Source organism: Amblyraja radiata, chromosome 5 (assembly GCF_010909765.2).
Source record: "Amblyraja radiata isolate CabotCenter1 chromosome 5, sAmbRad1.1.pri, whole genome shotgun sequence".
Lineage (NCBI taxonomy): Eukaryota > Metazoa > Chordata > Chondrichthyes > Rajiformes > Rajidae > Amblyraja > Amblyraja radiata.
Genome location: NC_045960.1, coordinates 65,224,269 through 65,250,651, shown reverse-complemented (window position 1 = coordinate 65,250,651; position 26,383 = coordinate 65,224,269). Strand labels below are relative to the sequence as shown.

Genomic DNA, 26,383 nt, shown 5'->3' with positions numbered 1-26,383 from the left:
TACTCCAGATGTGGTCTTACCAGAGCCCCATACAACTGCAGAAAAACCTCTTTACTCCTATGCTGAAATCCTCTTGTTATGAAGGCCAACATTCCATTAGCTTTCTTCACTGCCTGCTGTACCTGCACACCAACTTTCAGTAACTGGTGTACAAGGACACTCAGGTCTCGCTGTACCTCCCCCTTACCTAACCTAACCCCATTGAGATAATAATCTGCCCCCTTGTTTTTGCCGCCAAAGTGGATAATGTCACATTTATCTATATTATACTGCATCTGCCCACTCACTCAACCTGTCCAGGGTACCCTGCAACCTCATAACATCCTCTTCACAGTTCACACTGCCACCCAGCTTTGTGTCATCTGAAAACTTGCTAGTATTACTCCTAATTCCCTCTTCCAAATCATTAATATATATGGTAAACAGTTGCGGCCCCAACACCGAGCCTTGCGGCACTCCACTCGCCACTGCCTACCATTCTGAAAAGGACCCGTTCACTCTTACTCTTTGCTTCCTGTCTATCCACGTCAACACCCTACCCCCAATACCATGTGCTCTAATTTTAGTCACAGGTCTCCCATGCGGGATCATATCAAAGGCTTTCTGAAAGTCTACATCCACTGGCTCCCCTTCATCCATTTTACTTGTCACATCCTCAAAAAATTCCAGAAGATTAGTCAAGCATGAATTTCCTTTCACAAATCCATGTTGACTTTGACCAATTCTTTTACTGCTATCCAAATGCCCCATTATTACCACTTTAATAATTGACTCCAGCATCTTTCCCACCACCAAAGTCAGGCTAACTGGTCTGTAATTCCCCTGTTTTCTCTCTCGCTCCTTTCTTGAAAAGTGGGATAACATTAATTATCCGGCAATCCACAGGAACCGATCCTGAATCTATTGAACATTGGAAAATGATCACCAATACGTCCACTATTTCTAGAGCCACCTCCCTGAGGACCCTGGGATGCAGACCATCAGGCCCAGGGGATTTATCATCCTTCAGTCCCATTAACCTACATTAATACTATTTCTCGCCTAATGAAAATTTCTTTCAGTTCCTCTACCCCCTTAGATCCTCTGTTCTCCAGTACTTCTGGGAGATTGTTTGTGTCTTCCTTAGTGAAGACAGATCCGAAGTACCTGTTCAACTCTTCTGCCATTTCCTTGTTGCCCATAATAATTTCACCCATGTCTGCCTTCAAGGGACCCACATTTGACTTTGCTACTCTTTTTCCTTAACATATCAAAAGAAGCTTTTACTGTCCTTCTTTATATTCCTGGCCAGCTTCCCCTCGTACTTAATCTTTTCAGCCCGTATTGCCCATTTTGTTTCCTTCTGTTGTCCTATGAAAGTTTCCCAATCCTCTGGCTTCCGGCTACTCTTTGCTGTGTTATACATCTTCTCTTTTAGTTTTATTCTATCCCTAACTTCTCTTGTCAGCCACAGTTGCCTCCTACTCCCCTTAGAATCTTGTTATGGCCTATGACCCCTGGTTCTTAATTCCCCTATGGGAAAGAGGCTTTCTACATCTACCCGATCTATTCCTTTCATGATTTTGCACACTTCTATAAGATCATCTCTTATCCTCCTGCGATCCAAGGAATAGAGTCCTAGCCTGCTCAATCTATTCCTATAGCTCAGGGCTTTGAGTCCTGGCAACATCGTTATATATAAAAATATAAAAATAAATATTAAAAAATAAATAAAAATATATAAAAATATAACCATTTATAACAATGTACTCACTCTCAATGACAGCAAATGGTCCATCTCAAATTTTCATCCCCATTTTGCTCTCGAAAGTCGAACAATCATGCTAGAGAGTATAGGCCAAAGTGCAAATGACCCTCGAATAATGTGCCAGATTACCACTCCACACATGGACACACATAGACACAGTCATACAGCATGAAAAAAGGCCCTTCACCTACTGTCCCTGCTGACCATAAAGTACTCATTTTACATTAACCCTATCCTAATTCAATTATTTTCTCTCCACATTGCCATCAACTTTCATAAGATTCTATCATTCACCTACATACAAGGAAAATTAACAGTGACCATATAACTTTTGTATCTTTGGGATGTGGGAGGAATCTGGTAGAAATCCGTGGAGTTGGAGGAAAAGTGTGTAAATTCCTCACAGATGGCACTGGAGGTCAGGATTGAACTCAGATCACCAGAACATACAGATGTGGGCAGCATACATACTATGCTGCCCTTGGTCTGCTTTGGATGCTGTTGATTATTAACCATAGAATGCAGACTGGCTACTAGACTTTGCTCATGAGCAAGTTCAGTGCAGTTTATCTAATAGACACTAATCTGTTCTGACAAATAGTTTAGTTTAGAGATACAGCACAGAAACAGGACCTTCGGCCCGCCCAGTCCGCAACAACCACCGATCCCCACACTATCCTGTACACTAAAGACAATTTTTACCAAAACCAATAAAAGGGCCTGTCCCACGACGATTTTTTCGACGACTGCCAACAACATTGACTGACGTATAATGTCACCGAAAAATTTGCGGCGTGACGTGATGATGTATTGACGTGCGGTGTTTTTTCAAGTGTCGAAACATTTTTTTTTGTTGCTGCTGGATTTTGAAATGTTCAACATCTTTTGGCGACACATATATGACGCCGGCAGTCACCGAAAAAAATCACCAAGTGGGAAAGGCCCATTACCTATAAACCTGTACGTCTTTGGAATGTGAGAGGAAATCGGAGAACGTATGCGTTCGGGGGGAGAATGTGCAAACACGTAAAGACAGCACCACTAGTCAGGATCGAACCCGGGCCTCGGGCGCTGTAAGGCATCAACTCTACCGCTGCGCCACCATACCACCCTTAAGGGGACCCAAAAAGAATAAAATCTTAACTGAACCATTTTTGCATTGGCCTTAAATCAATTGCCAGTCAGTCTTAAATATCCACTGGCACAATCATTACTTTGTAAGTTATATCCAAAAGAACCTTTATGGTGATAAATTCATCTAACTGCTCCACAATCGAACTGTACTGTGTTTCTTAGGCAGTGCATAGTTTGAAAGTTAAAACTGAATAATTTCACGTTTAAAACAAAATTCCATTTATTATTAATAATTAATTAAAAGTCTTCTTCATAATTTTTGTACAGTCATAAACTTAATACACTAATATTAAATTGCGAAAAAATCTCTGATGGAGAGCACCAGTTTTAAATGAAGCCAACACAATCTAAACAAACCTGCAAGACTCTGAGTGCTTCAGCCAATGTAGGTGCAAGACATCTTGTTGTATAAAATCCAGGGCCATCCTAAAGAAAATAAAGTTAATTTTCAATTATAGAAGAATGTTTTTATAAAAACTACCCCTTCCAACAAAACGGTACACAAAGTATATTCTTCAGTAATCAACCTCCTTCAGAACAAAAATAAACTTGCCACATTATTTTTTGAACATTCAACTGTTTTATAAAAAGAAGAAAAGCTCCCATGTCCGGGTTAGCACTAGAACAAAAAAACATTGTTCAAATTAACAGAATAATTGATCATTGATTTTGTTGTTCTTCAACAATCTTACAGGTCACAAAAAAATCTAAATTATGCATTACAAAATGGAGCTAGGTGATATCTTGTAAAAGGTAATAGATTTTTTCACTTCTAGACAATAGGCACAGGAGTAGGCCATACGGCCCTTCGTCAATGTGATCATGGCTGATCATCCACAATCAGTACCTCGTTCCTGCCTTCTCCCCATATCCCCTGACTCTGCTATCTTTAAGAGCCCTATCTAGCTCTCTCTTGAAAGTATCCAGAGAACCGGCCTCCACCGCTCTCTGAGGCAGAGAATTCCAGACTCACAACTCTGTGTGAAAAAGTGTTTCCTCGTCTCAGTTCTAAATGGCTTACCCCTTATTCTTAAACAGTGGCCTCTGGTTCTGGACTCCCCCAACATCGGGAACATGTTTCCTGCCTCTAGCGTATCCAAACCCTTAATAATCTTATGTTTCAATAAGATATCCTCTCATCCTTCTAAACTCCAGAGTATACAAGCCCAACCGCTCCATTTTCTCAGCATATGACAGTCCCGCCATCCCGGGAATTAACCTTGCAAACCTACGCTGCACTCCCTCAATAGCAAGAATGTCCTTCCTCAAATTAGGGGACCAAAACTGCACACAATACTCCAGGTGTGGTCTCACTAGCGCCCCATACAACTGCAGAAGGACCTCTTTGCTCCTATACTCAACTCCTCTTGTTATGAAGGCCAACATGCCATTCGCTTTCTTCACTGCCTGCTGTACTGATGAACAAGGACCCCCAGATCCCATTGTACTTCCTCTTTACCCAACCATTTAGATAATAATCTGCCTTCCTGTTTTTGCAACCAAAGTGGATAACCTCACATTTATCCACATTAAACTGCATCTGCCATGCATCTGCCCACTCAGCCAACCTGTCCAAGTCACCCTGCATTCTCATTGCATCCTCCTCACAGTTCACACTGCCACCCAGCTTTGTGTCATCTGCAAATTTGCTAATGTTACTTTGAATCCCTTCATCTAAATCATTGATGTATATTGGAAATAGCTGCGGTCCCAGCACCGAGCCTTGCAGTATCCCACTAGTCACTGCCTGCCATTCTGAAAGGGACCCGTTAATCCCTACTCTTTGTTTCCTGTCTGCAAACCAATTTTCTATCCATGTCAGACCTCTACCCCCAATACCATGTGCCCTCATTTTGCCCACTAATCTTCTATGTGGGACCTTATCAAATGTTTTCTGAAAGTCCAGGTACACTACATCCACTGGTCCTCCCTTGTCCATTTTCCTAGTTACATCCTCAAAAAATTCCAGAAAATTAGTCAAGCATGATTTCCCCTTCGCAAATCCATGCTGACTCAGTCCGACCTGCTACTGCTATCCATATGTTCCCCTATTTTATCTTTTATAATTGACTCCAGCGATGTCAGGCTAACTGGTCTATAATTCCCTGTTTTCTCACTCCTGCATTTCTTAAAAAGTGGGATAACATTAGCTACCCTGCAATCCACAGGAACTGATCCTGAATTTATAGAAAATAGGAATATTATCACCAATGCGTCCATGATTTCTAGAACCACTTCCTTAAGTACCCTGGGATGCAGACCATCAAGCCCTGGGGATTTATCAGCCTTCAGTCCCATCAGTATACCCAACACCATTTCCTACCTAATGTGGATTTCCTTCAGTTCCTCTGCACCCCAGATCCTCTGGCCACTAGTAGATCAGGAAGATTGTTTGTGTCCTCCTTAGTGAAGACGGATCCAAAGTACCTGTACAACTCCTCTGCCATTTCCTTGTTCCCCATAATAAATCCACCTTTTTCAGTCGACAAGGGTCCAACTTTTTTTCTTAACTATTTTTTTCCCCTCCACATATCTAAAGAAGCTTTTAGACCCTCCTTTATATTCTTGGCTAGCTTACCTTCGTACCTCATCTTTTCTCCCCGTATTGTCTTTTTGGTTATCTTCTGTTGCTCTTTAAACATTACCCAATCCTCTTGCTTCCCACTCGTCTTTGCTACGTTGTACTTCTCTTTTATTTTTATACTGTCCCTGACATCCCTTGTCAGCCACGGTCGCCCATTGCTCCCCTTGGAATCTTTCTTCCTCTTTGGAATGAACTGATCCTGCACCTTCTGTATTATTCCCAGAAATACCTACCATTGTTGTTCCACTGTCATCCCTGCTGGGGTATCTTTCCAGTCAACTTTCCAGCTCCTCCCTCATGGCTCCATAGTCCCCTTTATTCAACTGTAACACCGACACCTCCGATTTACCCTTCTCCCTCTCAAATTACCCTTCTCCCTCTCCAATTGTTGATTAAACTTGATCATGTTATGGTCACTACCTCCTAATGGCTCCTTAACCCCAAGTTCATTTATCAAATCCAGTTCATTACATAACACTAAATCCAGAATTGCCTTCTCCCTGGTAGGCTCCAATACAAGCTGCTCTAAGAATCCATCACGGAGGCAATCCACAATCTCCCTTTCTTGGGGTCCAGTACTAACCTGATTTATCCAGTCTACCTGCATGTTGAATTGTCCCATAACAACCGTAGCATTACCTTTACTACAAACCAATTTTAACTCCTGATTCAACTTGCACCCTATATCCAGACTATTATTTGGGAGCCTGTAGAAAAGTCCCATTAGGGACTTTTTACCCTTACAATTCCTTAGTTCTGTCCATACTGACTCAACATCTCCTGTTTCAATATCATCCCTTGCAAGGGACTGAATTTCATTCCTCACCAACAGAGCTACTCCACCCCCCTCTGCCCACCTGTCTGTGCTTGAATATTCAGTTCCCAGCCCTGGCCCTCTTGCAGCCATGTCTCTGTAATTCCCACAACATCATACTTGCCAATTTCTAACTGAGCCGTCCACTTTATTTCTTATACTTCACGCATTCATATACAACACTTTGACCTGGGTATCCACCTCCCCTCTCGCACCGCTCACAATTTGCCCTGACCTTACTCTCTTATCCCTTGTCGAACTTTCCTTCCCATTAATTCGGGAGTCTTTTGTAACTTTTCCTGTACTCATTTCCCCTTCAACTGCATCTTTATAATCCCGATTTTTCAATCCCTCCACCCCACTATTTAGTTTAAACTCACACGTGTAGCACTAGCAAACCTGCCACTTTGACCATTGCAACATGCACAGACTATGATTTCATGAATCATCAATCAATTTAGCATGTCCTTCTTTAGTGGTTTAAGGAAAAAGAAACACTTAAAATGTCACACTTGCCAATTCATAGAGAACTAATTCATTGTATTTTGACAATGAACACATGGTAATTTACACGTCTTTCTTCTTTGTTACATTGATAATTTCATCATATTGTTAATCACATCTGGCATGGGAGAAATCCTCTGTGCCATGCCAATCAGGTCCAAAAAGCAGCTTTCCCTGTGCTGGACCATTATCAACAAGTAGCTTCAGACATGCAAACCGATAAACAAATAAAAAGCCTCAACAGCTAATGGTGGTTTTTGCGAGATTTACGTGCACCATTTATGACCCAATCATGTCTATTCAGTCCAAACTACTTTCCCCAAAGTGAAAGGAATCAGTTTGAAATGCACAATATGTTCACTTTAGCACATCCACTTCTACTGACAGTCTGAAAGTATCGGCCATTTATCTTATATTCCAAATCTCTCTGACTCGGTTCTCTTAATAAAGTTGTCAATTAATCATTTGTTGACAGGAACTACTTGACACAAACCTAATAGATTAATAGTCCAAACCTCACTGTAAAATTGGTTAAACGATAAATTATTCTTCCTATCAGGAGAGAAGAATAAATCTTGTAACTATTCATTGCTACAACGAGTTGAAAAAATATTCCCCCCCCCCCAATCGAAGCACGTTTACATTAAATTACTATAAATATCATGTCATTAAAAATTATGATCTAACCAGTTTACAAAATGACCAATAAAAATATAACAGTGCAATATCTTGCACAAAGAAAATACTGATGTGGAAAACTGGCATTAATTTTACAGATTCAAAATTACCCCAAGTTATTTCAACCTGCAGCAAGGATCATAACTATGGACATTGAGATTGCGCCATTTTGTCTTTTTTTTCCTGGCATGTAGATAATTTAGAATGAAATTGAATAGTAATGATAAAAGAACAAATTTAGGGATAAGTTAAACTCACATGCACCACAGGAGCCAAACAGTACATGGAATATAATTTCCTACTTGATCTGCCAAATTTAACTTCTTGCTGCACACCCCTGCAATTTGGCTAATCAAATTTATTCAATTCAATTTAAAATTGATAAGTAAGGTCAACGATCCAAAACGATACTGTCTGAACAACTGGGTATTTACAACATGTTTGGTTTTCAAAACACAAGCTGCAATATTTCAAATTTTTTTTAAACCAGGAAAATATTTGTGTTAACCATGCCTCAGATTGAGAAAGTTATTGGGTTCAGGTTCCACCTCGGAGCATAAATTCAAGCTGGCGTACCAATGCAGTACTGAAAGAGAGCAACCTGTGCGTCATCTTTTGAGTATTTCCCTTGCCAAGTGGATGAGTGACATCGCACTCATAGATCACTCTGGTGTCATGATCAATATCTGGCCCTCACTTAACAAAATGTAAATTACCACTTCTTTTAGACAATGCTGCTTATGGCAATGAACACAAATTGGTCACCATTTCTTACATTTCAAAACCATTTTGTTGGTTGGAATTCACTTTCCAATGATTAACGAGCATAAATGACACACCTGAAAATGATGTATTTTATAAAAAGAAAAGCACCAATCTGGGGTGCAAACCAAATAACAATTATCGTCTTTTTATTGGCATTATATTGGTTTATTATTGTCACGTGTTCTGACATAAACTGAAAACCTTTAAAAAATCAAAAATTCTCATAGAAGGAAAAATTTGCCACATATCAGAGCATAAGCTTACCCCATAGTTTAAGATTTTAAACAGCTGATGATACCAAACCTTACGCTGCAGATGAAACAAGAATTACCTTAACTACAATGATTACTTTTCCCTGTTTAAGGCCAACTGTTACAGCTGCTGCAGTTGTATCTTTTGAGGTTTTATCCGTGGTGATGATTTCCAGTAACTGCATCTTATCCACAGGTGAGAAATAGTGCATTCCAATTACCTGTGCATGAGAATATGAAGGGGAAATATTTAGAAACTCTTACTAGTAAACCCAAAAGGATGGCACCTGTTTTATATTTTAACATTTAACCAGAGTTTTTGAAATATAGTGACAGCATTCAAAAAACGAAGTAGTGTACAATTCTTTTCAATAATGGACAATTAACCTCACATCACGGTGTAAGAATGATTCGGTAATAACAAATGATTGACACTATACTGCTATTGGGAAGCAGGACTATTTATTTAATAAATTCATATTATGCAAGTTCTCTTATGAACCAACCTAATAGAAAAATAAATTATGTGTTTACCTGGATTTCAAGAAAACATTTGACAAAGGTCTTTGTGTCAGGTAATCTTGGCTCTTTATATGTGGGTTAACACGCACATTCTTTGACTGAAAATTTACTTGTTGATTGAATACAGTTGTATTGCTTATGCAATAAACTGTTTGAGGAGCATTTGCAAAATATAACTGCAGAAAACAGCTAAGACTTTCAGAGAGACTTGACAAATTGGAAACATGGTCTTCGATGAAAGGTGGGTAAATCATAACAGTGATATCATGGAGGTAGATTATTACTTGGAAATATTTCAACAAGAACCTTTTAGCCAAATCAGTTGCTAAAATTGAATACTCAAGTAACTACAGTAATTATTCTGAACAGGAGTAATCTTAAAGTTGAATTCAGAAAAGACCAAAGGGGAAACTTAGATTGATAAAGTTGAGGTAAAAAAAACACATCTTACCACATATAAGAGGCAGTGGTTAATCAAAATCAATTAGATTAGTGCATATAGCATTAATATGCACATGGACTTCACAGGTTAAGAAAAGTCTTGAGATTATGGTTTCAGAGAAGGACATAAAATAGTCCAGTAGTTATAAATATAACATAGGGGAAACCCTGTACAATTTGATCACTTTGTTTTAAAAGTAGAAAACAGATAATGGAGAGATGTAATTGGTGTATAAAATTCAGGTAAACATAAGTAGCAGAGGGGCCGAGATAATGGAGGTATTGAATGAAAACCATTGAAAACTTTCTTGGCAAATTGAACCTTTGGAGTTCACTTCTCAATCAATCAATCAATCAATCAATCAATCAATCAATCAATCAATCAATCAATGTTGTATTCATTACATACACATATAAGTGCAGTGCAATGAATTTGCCAGCAGCAGTACAATCAAAAAAGAACATACAATGCACAATAAAATTAAACACAAACATCTCCAAATTTTGGTCTCCAAATCTGAGGAAGGACATTATTGCCATAGAGGGAGTGCAGAGAAGGTTCACCAGACTGATTCCTGGGATGTCAGGACTGTCTTATGAAGAAAGACTGGATAGACTTGGTTTATACTCTAGAATTTAGGAGATTGAGAGGGAATCTTATAGAAACTTACAAAATTCTTAAGGGGTTGGACAGGCTAGATGCAGGAAGATTGCTCCCGATGTTGGGGAAGTCCAGGACAAGGGGTCACAGCTTAAGGATAAGGGGGAAATCCTTTAAAACCGAGATGAGAAGAACTTTTTTCACACAGAGAGTGGTGAATCTCTGGAACTCCCTGCCACAGAGGGTAGTCGAGGCCAGTTCATTGGCTATATTTAAGAGGGAGTTAGATGTGGCCCTTGTGGCTAAGGGGATCAGAGGGTATGGAGAGAAGGCAGGTACGGGATACTGAGTGGATGATCAGCCATGATCATATTGAATGGCGGTGCAGGCTCGAAGGGCGGAATGGCCTACTCCTGCACCTAATTTCTATGTTTCTATGTTTCTATCCACCACAGCATTCTTCACTGTGGTGGAAGGCACAATTTCTAGGTTGATTGGACAGAGAATGAAGGTTAAGGAGTTGAAGGGACAAAAAAAAAAGTGTGCTAAGAACTCACTAACTGAGTGGGATGTGATGGCTGGGTGGTATATACTGACTGTTATATTGTTCTCAAGGAAGAATAAGAAACAGTTGCCTTGAACTGCTGCACTCCATGTCATGAAGATGAATTTTGACACGGCAACAATTAAAGGGCAAAAAGGTATTTCCAAGTGTGAGACTTGGAGAGGAACTACTGTCCTGTTCGAGACAGTGAACTTGTGGGATTGGAGGGGTTGGTTTTGAAGTTACCACTTTAAAGTCAGTGGAGTTGTGCTGGCCTTGGGCAAGGCTCAGGCAATTAAACATTTTAGCTGGGAAAATACGAAAGGTAACAAGTATAATATTAAGTATTGATGAAGGCCAAATGACATACATGCAACATTTTATCAACCTTAAAGTTTGATATTTAAAAAAAGTTATGATTCAAATAGTTTCAATATCAGTAAACCTCATGAACTTATGTTTGCAATTTAGTTTTTATTTAAAATATTTCATTTTTAAATGCCTGTGCCTTTGCTAATATTTGGAGTGAATACACCAACCAAATAATGATAACCTACCTTTTCTGGTCTTTTACTGACAGCAGCAATTTCAGAAATCGGAAGAGCAGAAGTGTTACTCGCAAAGATACAATGAGGGGAAATAACCTGTCAGAAGAAACACAGTACAATATATTTTACTGAGCAATATGCATACTTTGAATTAATTTGCATTAGTTTTCTTTGGAAACTTACAGCTTCTACTTCCTTCAGGACACTGTGTTTGAGTTTCATATCTTCGAATACTGCTTCAATTACCATGTCTGCTTTATCAAATTGACAATAGTCTAACTGACTAGTCAAGTTTGACTGGATTCTGTCACGCTCAAATGATGTTAAAGACTTCTTCTTTACCTTGTCATTCAGTCTGTTGGGATTCCAGAGGTCACAATTATTGTAAACATACAAGCATAGTGTTTGCAATGAGACATAAAATTTTGTGAACTACATATCACCCATGTATAAATCCCCTGGTTTTACTCAAAGTAAACTTAAAATATTCTAATAATGTGCCATTCCAATATAAAGCACAGATTTAAATTTAAGTGGGCATATATACTAAATTTTGAAGAGCTACATTAATTAAATGAATGGAGCATGCAAAATCTCCACAGAAAAGAACATCGTTCAACTGCTTTGTACCCTTTGTAGATTTGTTGTTGACCCCTTTCAAGTCCTTCCAACGTAGTATCTTTTAAGATGGTTGAAATGTTTTTATCTATTGTGACTTGTGCAATTCCAGCACCCATTAGTCCGGCACCTAAAACAGCAATTCTCCTGTCAAAAAGTAAAAATCGCAGTACATTAAATCACAAACTATTAAGACGTGTAAATCTTATATTTCTCTAGCCTACCTGAGGGAATTGGGAAATAGAGCGCAGCACTAGAATGTATTTTAACCAATGCGAAAAAAAGTATTGCAAATTATTTATTGACATTGAAATGCATCAAATTCATGTTATACAAATCTATTGATCAAAAATAATGACTACTTAAAACATGTCTGCTTAGTTCTGGGCTTGGAAATATGCTGCTGATGATGCCCAATGCCTTTATGCCATTACAACACCAGTTAAAAAGTCACTGACACTTCACCGCAGGAAGTAGTCGAAGCAGATACAATAACATTTAAAAGACATTTGGACAGGTGCATGGATGGGAAAGGTTTAGAGTTGCAGATGCCGGAAAATCGAAGGTAGACAAAAGTGCTGGAGAAACTCAGCGGGTGCAGCAGCATCTATGGAGCGAAGGAAATAGGCAACGTTTCGGCAGTGAATAGGCAGTGAAACTCAGCATAATAAAGAAATTAATCAAGTGGTTGGTGTAGGAAGGGACTATGGATAGACCAGCATGGAAAACAGAGGTAAAGTCCCAAGAGCTGTTCAAGAAATTATTGCAAGAGATTCATTAGCTCTGATTGGATTCATAATGGTACAACCCAGCTGGAGGGAGCTGCAGCAGCTTTGGAGGACAGATCTCGGAAGGTTAGGTTTATCATAATCACAATTTCATTGTACTTCATAGTGACTCTTATTAATTTTTGTTGACATTGTGGCAAGGCAGAAATCTGATAAAAGAGTAATTCAAATAAAGAACAGGGAACAAGGGATATTAAATTAAGGCACTACATGTTCAAGACTTGGTCAAGGGAAGGATGATTGTGGATGGAGAGATAATTTGCACTGTGGAGGGTTCATAGATTAGCTTTTAAAATTATCAGAAGACATTAGAGAAACAACCAGACTTTTTGATAGTGAATAATATAGAAGCTGACCAAACACATGACATTAACTATTTTTAAATAAAGCTTTGCTCTTTGGCAATATTTTGATCATGCCATTGGTCTTTAACTGAAAAAATGCCATAATCAATTTTTAAAAATCTCACATTTGATTAATCTTGCATCACTTTAAATGTATATGTCAGAGACTGCATATATATGGAATCTTTTTAATCTGTATGACCAGAATAAAAGGCAAACAGAAAACAATTTTATTCAAGAAATATACTTACTTGCTTTCTTTCTGTGGCTTTCCAAACTTGTTCTTCTTGCATTCTACTTGACCATGATAAAGTCCAATCAGAGCTTTCGATTCGTTTGTCATTGCCAATTCGCCAAATTTCTGGCAACAAAATTAGAATATTTCTTGAGTACAGAATATCAATTCTTACTGACTGCCAAGAGGATGATTGCAAACTTTTAAATGCTTCAAATGAAGAAAGCATAGACGGGAATAAAAAGTGAATGTGTCGATCAAGCTTCTGCAACATTATAAGGTGAGGACAGGCCAAAAAGTTATACATTGCAACTTGCATGACCTAATTTACATTAGTTTACATACAACACATTTGCTGCTGTCACTGAGCTACCTATTGTGTTTACTCTATGAGAGAATTCAAACTAAGTTAAATTTAAACGTCAATTTTAAACTTTTAAATATGGATAATAGAAAAACCTGAGGCTGCAACAGTAATATTTGACATTACTCAGAGAAAGAGCCAATAAGTGCCACAAGACAAAAAGTAATGAAGGATGACAAAAAAAGCTTATGTGGGTAGAAGCAAATTTTCACTGATTTTTTGCAAAGCATTCTAGGCTGAAGACTGAAACCAGGATTTTCACAGGATACAGTAGTAATTAGGTTTGGAAAACTCATCATTCTCTTTCAAAACTAGTCAATGGTTTTAATTTTATAAATACTCAAAATTAGCAGCATCTTTCAAATAGAAATTAGAGCTGACAGCTACATCTTTTGCATAATTTGATTTGCCCCATTATACCATTACTTTCTCAGAATCTCCTAATTTTACATAAAAACAAAATATGTCTCACCTGTGATTCCATCAAATAACCAGCATCCGATCCTTGCTCTGATCCAGTCTTCACAACCTTTATTAAAAGATAACAATTGAAATTACACATAATAAAGGTGGGACAGCGGTAACTAGCTGTCTTACATTCGATCCACACTATGGGCGCTTGTCTGTATGGAGTTTGTACATTCTCCCCTTGACCTGTGTGGGTTTTCTATGGGATCTCCTGTTTCCTCCCATACTCCAAAGATGTACAGGTTGTAGGTTAATTGGCTTGGTATAATTGTAATTTGTCCCTAGTGTGTGTAGGATAGGGTTAATGTGCCTGGATCACTAGTCGGCACAGACTCATGGGAGTGAAGGGCCTGTTTCCGCGCTGGATCTCTAAACTCTAAAACTAAAAACTAAAGGCTTGGGTAAACTCAACAGGTCCGATAATTACCTCAATGATCTTCAGTGGAGCAGGATAAAGGCCCTTGGTCTGTGCCATCACTTTTTTTTCTACCATTTTGTAAATCTGTTCCCTGACGAAATGGAATTTCATAGCCCAAGACTGAATCTCTGCAAAAAACAATTGTATAATATATACAAATGTTGTGACATTCAGGAAACTGCATTTGCTCAACAAATTTAACATTGATTATAGCATAAATTAGCGATGTTACAAAACCTACCTTCTGCAGCGCTGCAGTTCTGCCACTGGCCGTGTGCGCGACTCTGGCGCCTTTGGGGGGGGGGGGGGGGGATTAAAATGCAGTTTTGTACCAGTCTGAGGCGGATTTCCTCGGGCTGCTAGCTGATGAAGAAAAATTGATTGGACTTCCGTTCCCGGTTTATTTAAAAAAAAATTTTTAAATTCGCTGGACAATTTAATAATTGGATTAAAATAAAATGAGACTTCTAACGCCCTCAACGCCTACAACGTGACGGGTCGCAAGAACGGGTCAAAACAAAGGGTAAGTCGTTTATTTTACATATAATCTTGCTTCTTGCGATGGCTTTAATCTAATTTTACGTTGCGAAAATGTTATTTGGGCCCCATACGAACCGGCAGTGTCTTTTTTTTGATTTGATTTGATTCCTTTATTGTCATTCAGACCTTTCGGTCTGAGTCGGCCCGCCAGAGCCTCAGCTCCGAGTCCCGCTGCATCAGCTCCGAGTCCCGCTGCATCAGCTCCGAGTCCCGCTGCATCAGCTCCGAGTCCCGCTGCATCAGCTCCGAGTCCCGCTGCATCAGCTCCGAGTCCCGCAGCCACAGCTCCGAGTCCCGCTGCATCAGCTCCGAGTCCCGCTGCATCAGCTCCGAGTCCCGCTGCATCAGCTCCGAGTCCCGCTGCATCAGCTCCGAGTCCCGCAGCCACAGCTCCGAGTCCCGCTGCATCAGCTCCGAGTCCCGCTGCATCAGCTCCGAGTCCCGCTGCATCAGCTCCGAGTCCCGCAGCCTCAGCTCCGAGTCCCGCAGCCTCAGCTCCGAGTCCCGCAGCCTCAGCTCCGAGTCCCGCAGCCTCAGCTCCGTGTCCCGCAGCCTCAGCTCCGAGTCCCGCTACAAAAGCTCCGAGTCCCGCTACAAAAGCTCCGAGTCCCGCTGCCTCAGCTCCGGGCCGCTGCATCAGTTCCGAGTCCTGCTGCAACAGCTCCGAGTCCCGCAGCCCAAGCTCGGATGCTCGGCTGCGGGGCCCAGTGGACTCGGCTGCGGGCCCAGTGGACGACAACGTCGGGAGCTCGCAGGTCCCAGGTTGGTGCCGAGTCCCCGGAGCTCCAGTAACAACAGTTTCGTCCGCTGGACTGGAGGGTGGCAGCTTCGTCCGCCCCGGGCCGCGCAGAGTTTGAACCGGCCCATTCGCGGAGCTCAGATTCAGCCACGGTACTTACCATCACCCGGCGGGCTCACAACATCGGAAGCCTGGATCGCCTCAACGCAGAGGGAGAACAAGGAGGGAAGAGACAAGGACTTTAAGACTTTTGCCTTCCATCACTGTGAGGAGGGCCTGGTAGACTTACTGTGGTGGATGATAAATCTGTGTTTATTGTGTGTTTTGTTATTTTATTCTATGTTATGACTGCAAGGCATGAAATTTCGTTCAGACTGAAAAGTCTGAATGACAATAAAGGATACTTTACTTTACTTTAAATTCACCGCGAATGCAACGTTCCAATCGATAGCGTTCCATTTTTTGATTAATGATCATGGAGAGAGAATAACACAAAATATAGACAATTTAGACGGCTTATGACATGATTGTAAAAAAAAAAGAACATTTTAATCAGCGTGTCATAAGCCGTCTAAATTGTCTATATTTTGTGTTATTCTCTCTCCATGATCATTATTTTTAAACTAAATATTCACAACACTTTGAGTCACATGTATTGTGCAAAAAACAATAATTTTGATTATATTTTGAGTGGATGTTTCTGGATTAATTTATGGGAATTAAACATTAAATTCCTTCCATTTGGCCTATAAGTTAATGACAGTGAGATTTTAAAATCATATATTGTGGATTCTTGTGTGAATGTTATTTGGACACTTAGGCTATTTAAAAATGTTAACCGTTTCTTAAGAAATAGATAGATGTTTAGATCTAGTAATTGAATTTAATTGATTAAATTGATTTGATGAATGATGAATATGAATTTCTTGTTGGGTATTTACTATTTGCTTTAGCGTTTAACTTTATCTATAATAATTAAAAATTTAATTCAGTTCTCTTAATTTTTAAGAAAGTTATGGGTTTTTGACTGTCCTCGATCACATCTTTTGAGTCAAGTCAATGGAAAAGCAATAGGGAACAAGATGCTAATTTTTCAAATATGAAAATGGCCATAACTTTTTAAATACTGAAGACATGAAAGTGAATTAGGTATCAAATTAAACTTCTTATTATGCTTTATCTGATGGGATAAATTGCAGACTTGATTTTTTAAATCTCAACACTTTGTAACATTACTACATAAAGCACCTCAAAAGAATGAATGGAAAGCATGGCTGAAAAAAATAAGCTTTGGGAAGAGATTAAAGGAGAAGAGAATTTTTTAAAAGTTTGAAAGATTTGGCGAGGTAAAACTCCGATGCTAAAAACTGAGCAATATTCAAGAACACATGAAGGAACCTGCAAAGGCTAGACAGATTCCCCAAAGACTTCCCGTGATCTTTAAGGCACATCTGCAGCGTCTTAACTTACTTGAAACTTCCTGGCTAGATACAGCTCAAGAAACGCTTGAGACTCTCCACATCATCCTGGAAAAATTGTGTAGTTAAGACAATCTTGTTACATATTTACGTCCTTCACCAGCATTCTGTGGATGCAATGTGTCCAATAATTCTTCAGGAACCCCTTCCAAACCACAACGATTATCTAGAACAGGGAGCAGTTCCCCTCCAAATCTCACATTTGGAAACACCTTACTGTCTTTTTATCATTGTCGAGTCAAAATTCACCTTTATCATATATAGTAGTTCAAGGCGACAGCTTATTACCCTCTTGAGAACAAGGTAACAGGCAATAAAAACAACCCTTACAAGTGGCTTCAACATCCCATGATAACGGCAAAAACACATTTTCCTTGTTGTGCCAACAATATGCAAATGTTTTGAAAGGAATTGCATTTGCAAAGAACACCAACTATGGCAGAGCTTCACTGATGCAAAAAATTGTGGTACACGTGACAATAAACTAAACTGAAATTTAGTCAAACGTTTGGGGAGGGGAATAACGGTGGGGAAGATTTCATCTTGATCACAATTATACATCCAAGTTAAAAAAAAGGACAGATGAAATGAAAAGCAAGAGTATCAAGTATTCCGATAGGCTTTGGGAGGATGCTGTTAGCTAGAGAGAGAGAAATCCTCGACCCACGAAAACAATGGAGCACTGTGAAAACGGTCATGTGATTGACATCTGGTGAGAGCAAAACTGAAGGTAACTTCATGGCAAGGCTGTGTGGCCTTGAGAAGATAAGGTGTCTGGGAACAGCCATTTTGCAAAGGGACTATGGTGAGAATTAAAATATGAACAAGCAACATAATTAAGAATTCTCTAGCCTGATAAGGAAGGAAGATGGTGTTTTCTTTATCCAGTCTTTGGATGAGTGACAGCGAAATAATTGACCAGGGTTGTGAGAGCCTTTGATTAGAACAAAGGCTTCCTTAAGAAGGTTGAAGGAAAAAATAGGATAAACGAAGAGCAGTCAAAGACATCAGCAGTAACAAACCAGGAACAAGCATTGGTAGAAGGAGGGACCCGTGTCCGAAGCTCAGATAAGAGTTCAATAGAGTGAATCTGGCCAATTCATTATACAAGTAATATCTGACCAAGTCATGAGTTTTATGATTTAGTGCAGGAAGTGATAAGCTGGAATAGTGACGTAACTGAGAAATTATTAGGTTAGTGGTTTGCATGGATGTTTAAGTAACTTGAATGCTAGTAAAGATTAAGTAGTAGCACCGCAGCACCTAATATTTCGCATGGGCAGCTTACACCCCAGCGGTATGAACAATGACTTCTCTAACTTCAAATAACCCTTGCTTTCCCTCTATCTCCATCCCTCCCCTTCCCAGTTCACCGACCAGTCTTATTGTCTCCAACTACATTTTATCTCTGTTTGCCTTCTCCCAACTAACAATGATCTATTCTACATTTTCCTTGATCCCATTCCATTTGTCCTGTTTTCACACCTTACAATTCCTTATCTATGTACCGCCCTCTCCCCTGATACCAGTCTGAAGAAGGTTCTCAACCCGAAACGTTGCCTATTTCCTTCGCTCCATAGATGCTGCCTCACCGGATGAGTTTCTCCAGCACTTTTGTCTATCTTCGATTTTCCAGCATCTGCAGTTTCTTCTTAAACATTCAGTCTGAAAAAGGGTCTCGACCCGAAACGTCCCCCATTCCTTCTCTCCAGAGATGCTGCCTGTCCCGCTGAGTTACTCCAGCATTTTGTGTCTATCTTAGTATTAAACCTTGGCTTCGAGTCTTTTGATCGGCATGTCACTTGATACATTATGGAAGTAATAGGGACAATTGTCTCTCTCAACACGAGACCACTATTTTTTACCAGTTTCTACAATTTCAAAAGTGAAAAGTTAACTTAAGTTAAGGGTTAGGTAGCATCTCTGGAGATCATGGATAGATAATGTTTTAGGTCATAATCAGGAATAAGCTTTTAAGTTCTGACAGCTAAGAAGTCATGTAGGTCAGCTCGAGCAAGGGATAGACCAGAGATTTTGACTACCTCAAATTTGGAGTATGGAACAAATAGGACCATCCAAAATTGCTTTAAAAATTATGTCTACAGCTGACAAAGGCACAGTTTCAGCCAGAAATGTGCTGAGGGAGAAATGGAGTTGAGTAGTGTAATAAGGGTAAAATGAAATAGACGATCTTTGACAGTACATAATAATGTTGTTCCAAGCTTATTTTGAATTCAAATATAAAATATCCCTAACAGGTCATAAGTACCTGGGAAACAGAATCACTTCCAATCTGTCATAGACTATACTATCTTGGACATATCGTCTGTCCTTCATCGTCAAAAACTTGAACATCCTCCCCATCAGCATTGTGGAGTTGCCGTTATGCTTGCATAAACTACAGAGGTTAAAGAAGACAGCCTCCCAAGTGCACTTAGGAATGATGTCTGGGTCAGCAACACTCAGATCCTGGGAATGTTTTGACCAAAAGATGCCGTGACAATGAAATATTTTGCTCGAAATGCAACACCCTCATCCTGAGAAAGAATACCACAGCAGTTCTCAATCTAATATATTGCCTATTAATAGCACATCTAACAACAGCAGTAAAGTATAACTGTAAATTTTACTATGTCCTAGCTGGTGCTTAGATGAAGTAAAAACCTGAGAAATGCATGTGACCATTTTCAACGGGGATCATTGAGCAATAATCAGGAACAATGATCTTGGCTAAATTCGTCTCACATAATCTAATAGTAGTATTAGATTCTAATCTAATAGTATAAAAATACCAATCTGTAGTCCCATTATTATGACTCAAATATTAAATTAACAACAAAAAATAAAATTTAGCTTAGCTACTTACTACTGAGCCACTTTCCAGAAGAGTTTTCTTCCACAAAACAGCATACTTTAATGTCAACATAGAAATGTTTGCAATGGTTTGAATTTGACAACTAATCCTTCGTGAACAGCTATGGATAAATAATGTCATAACCATGACATCATAAATAAATACCATCTCTATACAGGTGTGTGTGTGTGTGTGTGTGTGTGTGTGTGTGTGTGTGTGTGTGTGTGTGGTCTTCAATGTATCTTCCTCAAAACACTACGTGCTACGCTTAAATCTTTACATTTTCTTACACATTTTCCCCATCACTACCTCATCAGGTTCACAGGTTCACTTCAGATTTCATGCTCTACTTCAAACCAGAGACAGACAGACAGAGACGGACAGATCGGGGGAGGGGGGGGGGGGGAAATCTCGCTGTCGGTTTGCTCCTGTGCCTGGCCAAGATGCCCATTCGCGGTTTCTCCTGTCCCCCGTCCCCCGTTGGGGGATGGGGCCCAAAAGGTCCGACTTGGCCTAATATATATTATAACTTTTGTTGTGTAGGATAAAATGTATCGAAACTTGTTAAACATAGCATGAAAATATGCACATAAATCATTTACTGCAACATAAAATACATTAAAAAATTCTACTGTTACACAGGAAATTATATTTTGATTCCTAACTTACTGTCCATAATTTTCTTGTCCTTCTTGAGGGAGATCTGTTTATTTGCTATTCCTCTGGCACAATCAATTGCCACTTCTTCCAAGTATTCCATTGTCCTCTCTTCTGGACTTTTCAACCCAGGACCTATGAAAATTAAAATTTATTGCAATTTTAACTACAGACTAAGTTTTAATGATCATGTTTCAGCACTGGAATATGGCTAAAGTTCCGTCCATTAAAGTTATTCATTTATTGCATTTTTGATTATCATATTTCATCTGTGTTTATTGTGTTTTACCGGCCTGTTAAGCTACAGCAAGTAACATTTTCATTGCTCTGTTGCTGGTACATGTGACAATTAAAGACTCTTGATTCTTGATCGGGTAAATTTATGCCAGTCTTCTTTCCTATCCAGTAATGAAAGTACAGATCCGTCACCACTTTTTCGGCAACTGGAACGGAGCTCTGGAACTCTGGCCTGGCCAGAGGGGGCAGATCCGTTCCCATAGCTGACTTCCTAAGCCGACTTTGCAGACCAGTATCTTGGCATACAGCACAATTCGGCTAGTCTTTAGAGCAATAATGCCTCATCAGTCAATGACATAAATTCAAATTAGTAAAAATTAATCAGTAGATTCTACCAGCAGGGTCTTCTTGGTGAGTTACTGACCTCTCCACCACCGGACTTGGCACCCAGTCCTGGCGCATAGCATTCATATTTTGAGCTAAGGGGTTGGATACGCTGGATGACAGATTGGGAAATACAAGGTTTGAAGTACGAAGTACCATACTTACATATCTGTTGTGCTGCAGCAAGCAAGAATTTTATTGTTTCATTTCGGGACATCTATCTGTCTGTACATAACTAAAACTCTGATCTTGTGCTCTTCCGGTTTGCGGGGTTTTTCTATTTGCACAAAAACGGTACGCGATAGCGCTACGATTTTACGGCAGGTTACTCACCTTTCTCCTGTGCTGCGAGTGCAACAAGTTTCGTTATGATTGGTGGTATATTGTAAAAGTTATCGAGGTTTAAAAATCTTAAAGACGGATTCCTTCAGTCAGCGCCACGCAGATTGGTCTCGTCTCCTGTCAGTCAATGCCACGGCCGGGATGGCGACGCCCCTTCCTGCCCCACCGGCGGCGGCCTGACCTGCCTCACTCACAAACTCCTCTCTCCCCCCTCCTCACAGTAACTTGTCTATCGCCTCCCCCACCACTGGCGGCGGCTGCGGGGGGGGGGGGGTTCAGTGGAGGCCCTGGTCCCGTCTCTCTCTCCCTCATCACTCACCCCTCTCCCCCTCTGCGACACACACACACACACACACACACACATCCCACACATCACACACCCATCCCACCATCCCTTAATGCCAAAGTGCCAAAGGGAATCTGGATATGGTGAGAAATGGGTATTGAAGTAGATTATCTCCCACAATTATATTGAATGGTAGAAAAGCCTGAAGATCCTACTTATTATCTATGTTCATGGGAGCCATGGCTAACTTTTTGAGAGAGCACATTTGCCAACTGAGGTGGAAGAGAAAGTGAGCTGTGTTTTTTTGTTGTAAATTTTTGTTTAATACTACACCAACTGGGACACGGGTGACCAACTGGGACACGGGACCCGTGGCCAACTGGGACACATGTCTGCAGTTTGCACCCCAGCGGTATGAACATTGACTTCTCTAATTTCAGGTAGTCCTTACTTTCTCCTCCCCTTCTCAGCTCTCCCTCAGCCCACTGGCTCCACCTCTTCCTTTCTTCTTCCCGCTTCCCCCCCCCCCCCCCCCCCACCCCCCCCACATCAGTCTGAGGAAGGGGAGAGAGTGAAGAAGGGTCTCGATCTGAAACGTTGCCTATTTCCTTCGCTGAGTTTCTCCAGCATTTTTGTCTACCAACTGGGACACGTTGGGTCCCTGTCACACTGGAGGCCTGGTCCCCCAATGCAACCGTTCCCCCAACGCAATATTACACCACTCACCCAAACCCCCCACGGGAGGCCTGGTCCCCCAACGCAACCCGTTCCCCAAGGCAATATTCCACCACTCACCCGTACCCCCAACGCAAAATTCCACCACTCACCCATAGCCCCCAACTGCGCTGGGGCTGCTTCCCGCCCCCCCCCCCCCACTTCCGCCTCTGACTGATGCCTCCCTCCACCAATCATTGCGCTGAATCATGTCCCCCGTCCCCCCCCCCGTCCCCCCCACTGCTTGCTGACCGATGTCCCTCTCACCCAATCGGAAAACCATTTATAGATTTATAGAGATTTAGATTTTTTAACGAATTTCAAAATCCGCGGAGAAATCTCATGCCTGTGTAGGAACAGGGAAGAAATGTTTCTCAAATTGGGGTTTTGTAAATTAAAAAATGTTAAGAACTTAAACTATACCATCAATCTGAACGAAACTTGATACACTACTAAAGACAATTATGAGTGAGGTGGTGCAAACATTTTTTGCGCTATCGTATATCGTTTTGGCATAGTTCAGATCACTAAAAGCTGCATACAAACAAATATGCTCACTCACAGACAAGATGAGAGTTTTAGTAGTATATAGAATTACATTTATTTAATATACACCAGACAAATACAGTTTTAAAATACATCATGATTTTTTATTTGAATCTTCTGGATGTTTTTAATCATTTAAATCTATTCAAATTTTTTTTCAATGACGAAGATTAAACAGATACACAAGTTGTCAAAATGTCTTCAGGGGCAGGAATAGGGCTCAGGTGTTGATCACTTGATACCTAATTGCCAATTGGGGACATCACCACTGTGCAATTGCTTATGAAAAAAGGCCTGTAGATCCATTACAGGCCGTCTAAATCATTGAGAATTGCAAGTGATTCAAGCATGATCCGGTTCAAGGTTTAGGTTGTTGGTAAACAAAAACATTTTTTGATGGTAGATATGACTATATATGACTCGGAAATATTAGAAATTACTTACCAAGGGGAGAAACTAACTGGTCCACCAAACCCAATTTCTTGGCTTTTTCAGCACGAATATTTTTCCCAGTCAACATGATGTCAAGAGCATTAGGAACACCAATCTGAGGATACACCAATGCAGGGAATTAGGACATTCAGTTACGTTCACCAAGCAATACAGAAAACCATATGGCCAAATGGTTTATGTCAGTTTTTGTTCCAGTCAAGCCGTTGCCATGTAATTCCTTCATTCCAAAACTTCAATTGTCCTTCATTGTTCATTCAGTTTTGTCTTGAGTGCATACATTTCATTTACCACTCTGGGAACATATTTTGTAGTCTTATCCTCTTTTGGCCTGAAAATCATTCCTGAATTCCTTGTTAAATTTATTAGAGATTGTCCTACATTGAAGGCTTGCATTTTGTTTTCTTATTTTTGATTCCGTTTGGTTTTGCTTGATTTGGCATTAATGCTCAGCAAAATTAGGTGTTGTTGTCTATATTAAACAAACCAGAGTCTCTCAAGTGAGCACAAATTGGTAATAATAATGCACATGCATCCACAATTTCATTAACAAACAAAACTTTACCAATACTTCACTGTCATGCGCAGAGTGATTGATACAAATATAACCATATAACAATTACAGCACGGAAACAGGCCATCTCGACCCTTCTAGTCCGTGCCGAACACGTATTCTCCCCTAGTCCCATATACCTGCGCTCAGACCATAACCCTCCATTCCTTTCCTGTCCATATAACTATCCAATTTATTTTTAAATGATAAAAACGAACCTGCCTCCACCACCTTCCCTGGAAGCTCATTCCACACAGCCACCACTCTCTGAGTAAAGAAGTTCCCCCTCATGTTACCCCTAAACTTCTGTCCCTTAATTCTCAAGTCATGTCCCCTTGTTTGAATCTTCCCTACTCTCAGTGGGAAAAGCAAATACATCGATAGATGCTCCTGAACACATCATCAGTGATGTAACCTGGGGTCATTGGGTGTTTCGGGTCTTTCAACATCAGACACCCTCACCCAGGCGACCTAGCCGTGGTTGATCAGACCACGACTTGTGTTCAGGTGGCATTCGCTCCTCCCCATGGACCTCCTCTCCTGATCCAGAGCCATCTCTAGGCCTTCTCTGCTGCCTCTGCGGTGTTCTTGATGGCCTTTCTCCTCGCCACTCCGTTTATGCCCAGTGCACTCAAGGCTTTGTAGCGCGATTGCCCTGCAAAACCTCTGCAGCCAACCTCGATGGGCATACACCTTGCCTTCCAGCCCTGCTTACGGCAGTCTATGACCAGCTCATCATACTTGGCCATCTTCCTCTCGTGGGCCTCCTCCAAACGATCCTCCCACGGCACAGTCAGTTCCAACAAGACGATGTTTTTGGTCACCTCTGAGACCAGGAGGATATCTGGCCTCAGGGTGGTCGTGGCAATGTGCTGTGGGAACTTCAGCTGTTTCACCAGGTCTACGGAAAGCTGCCAGTCCTGCGCAGTTGCCAGGATTCCTGACAGATTCCTGGCTGCTGTGGTTTTTGGCAGCTGCACTCCGGCCTTCACGAAGGTGATCATCTGGGTGGTGGGGCGTTCTCGTCGACAGCTGCTGATTCCCATGCTGATGGCTACTGCAATGGGTTTAAGAACCTGGTCGTGACGCCATGTGTACCGGCCCTGCCCAAGAGCCTTTGGGCAGCAGCTCAGGATGTGCTCCAACGTCCCCTTGCCTGAGCATTGCGGGCAATCTGGAGATTCCGCTTTGCCCCAGATGAAGAGGTTCGATGGGCTGGGCAGGACATCATACACTGCCTGGACCAGGAACTTGATGCGCTGTGGTTCTGCCTGCCAGAGCTCAGTACATGTGACTTTTCGGTCCATGGCCTGCTCCCACCTTGTCCAGGCCCCCTGCTGCCTCAATCCAACTGCTCTGGTAGACCTCTCCTCCTCCACCACTGCCCTCACTTCCTCCTGGACCAGCCTGAACCTCTCCTTCTCCTTGGCCTTGTCAAACTGAGGAGATGGGAAGATTCCCAGGCCAGCTCTTCCCCGAGTCACTGCTCCTACCAGGACTCTGTGGCGTATCCGGGACTCTGCTTGCAGCACGGCTTCGCCGGCTCTCTACATCCTCCCAGTTTTCACCTCCACCCCTGCCTGAGCCACCTTGGGGTCGCTGGAGTCCCTGTACAGCATCACCTCTCTGGCCCGAGTCACCTTAAACTCCTCCTCCAGGGACTTCAGGGGCAGCTGGAGCTTGGTGTTATTTCCGTAAAGGGTGATGCTGCTAAGGCTCCTGGGCAGTCCCAGCCACCTTCTGAGAAAGCTGCTGACTTTCCTCTCCAATCTCTCTACGATGGATATTGGGACTTCGTAGACAAGCAGTGGCCAGAGTATCCTTGGCAGGATACCATGCTGGTAAATCCATGCCTTGAACTTGCCGGGAAGCCCCGACCGGTCCACTGCTCTCAACCAACACTCCAGCTCCTGACAGGTTACCTGGACAGATGCTGTATCCTTCAGGCTGCTGTTAAACACCTTGCCAAGACTCATCACTGGCCTTTCGGAGACAGTTGGGATTGGTCCCTTCGATGCTGAAGCGGAACCTGTCCATGACTTTACCCTTCTTCAGCACCAGTGACCTTGATTTTCCTGGCTTAAACCTTATCCTTGCCCATCCAATCAGCTTCTCCAACCCCTGCAGGATCCACCTGCCTCCTGGCACTGACTCAGTGGTGACAGTCAGGTCATCCATGAAGGCTCTGATTGGTGGTTGGTGCATTCCTGACTTGGTCCGAGGGCCCCGGCACTC

At 41.3% G+C, this 26,383-nt stretch overlaps 1 protein-coding gene across 1 annotated transcript in view; it reads right to left on the bottom strand.

The window, feature by feature from the left end:
• Window positions 1–26,383, bottom strand: part of hadha (hydroxyacyl-CoA dehydrogenase trifunctional multienzyme complex subunit alpha) — a 59,198-nt gene that overhangs the window by 10,936 nt on the left and 21,879 nt on the right. The window contains exons 7-16 of the mRNA XM_033021412.1: window positions 23,590–23,692; window positions 20,649–20,771; window positions 14,378–14,496; window positions 13,955–14,011; window positions 13,135–13,244; window positions 11,764–11,898; window positions 11,317–11,488; window positions 11,143–11,229; window positions 8,558–8,698; window positions 3,239–3,307 (exon numbers count right to left, since the gene is read on the bottom strand). Coding sequence (XP_032877303.1) covers window positions 3,239–3,307; window positions 8,558–8,698; window positions 11,143–11,229; window positions 11,317–11,488; window positions 11,764–11,898; window positions 13,135–13,244; window positions 13,955–14,011; window positions 14,378–14,496; window positions 20,649–20,771; window positions 23,590–23,692 — 1,116 coding nt within the window. The remainder of the gene's footprint in view (window positions 1–3,238; window positions 3,308–8,557; window positions 8,699–11,142; window positions 11,230–11,316; window positions 11,489–11,763; window positions 11,899–13,134; window positions 13,245–13,954; window positions 14,012–14,377; window positions 14,497–20,648; window positions 20,772–23,589; window positions 23,693–26,383) is intronic.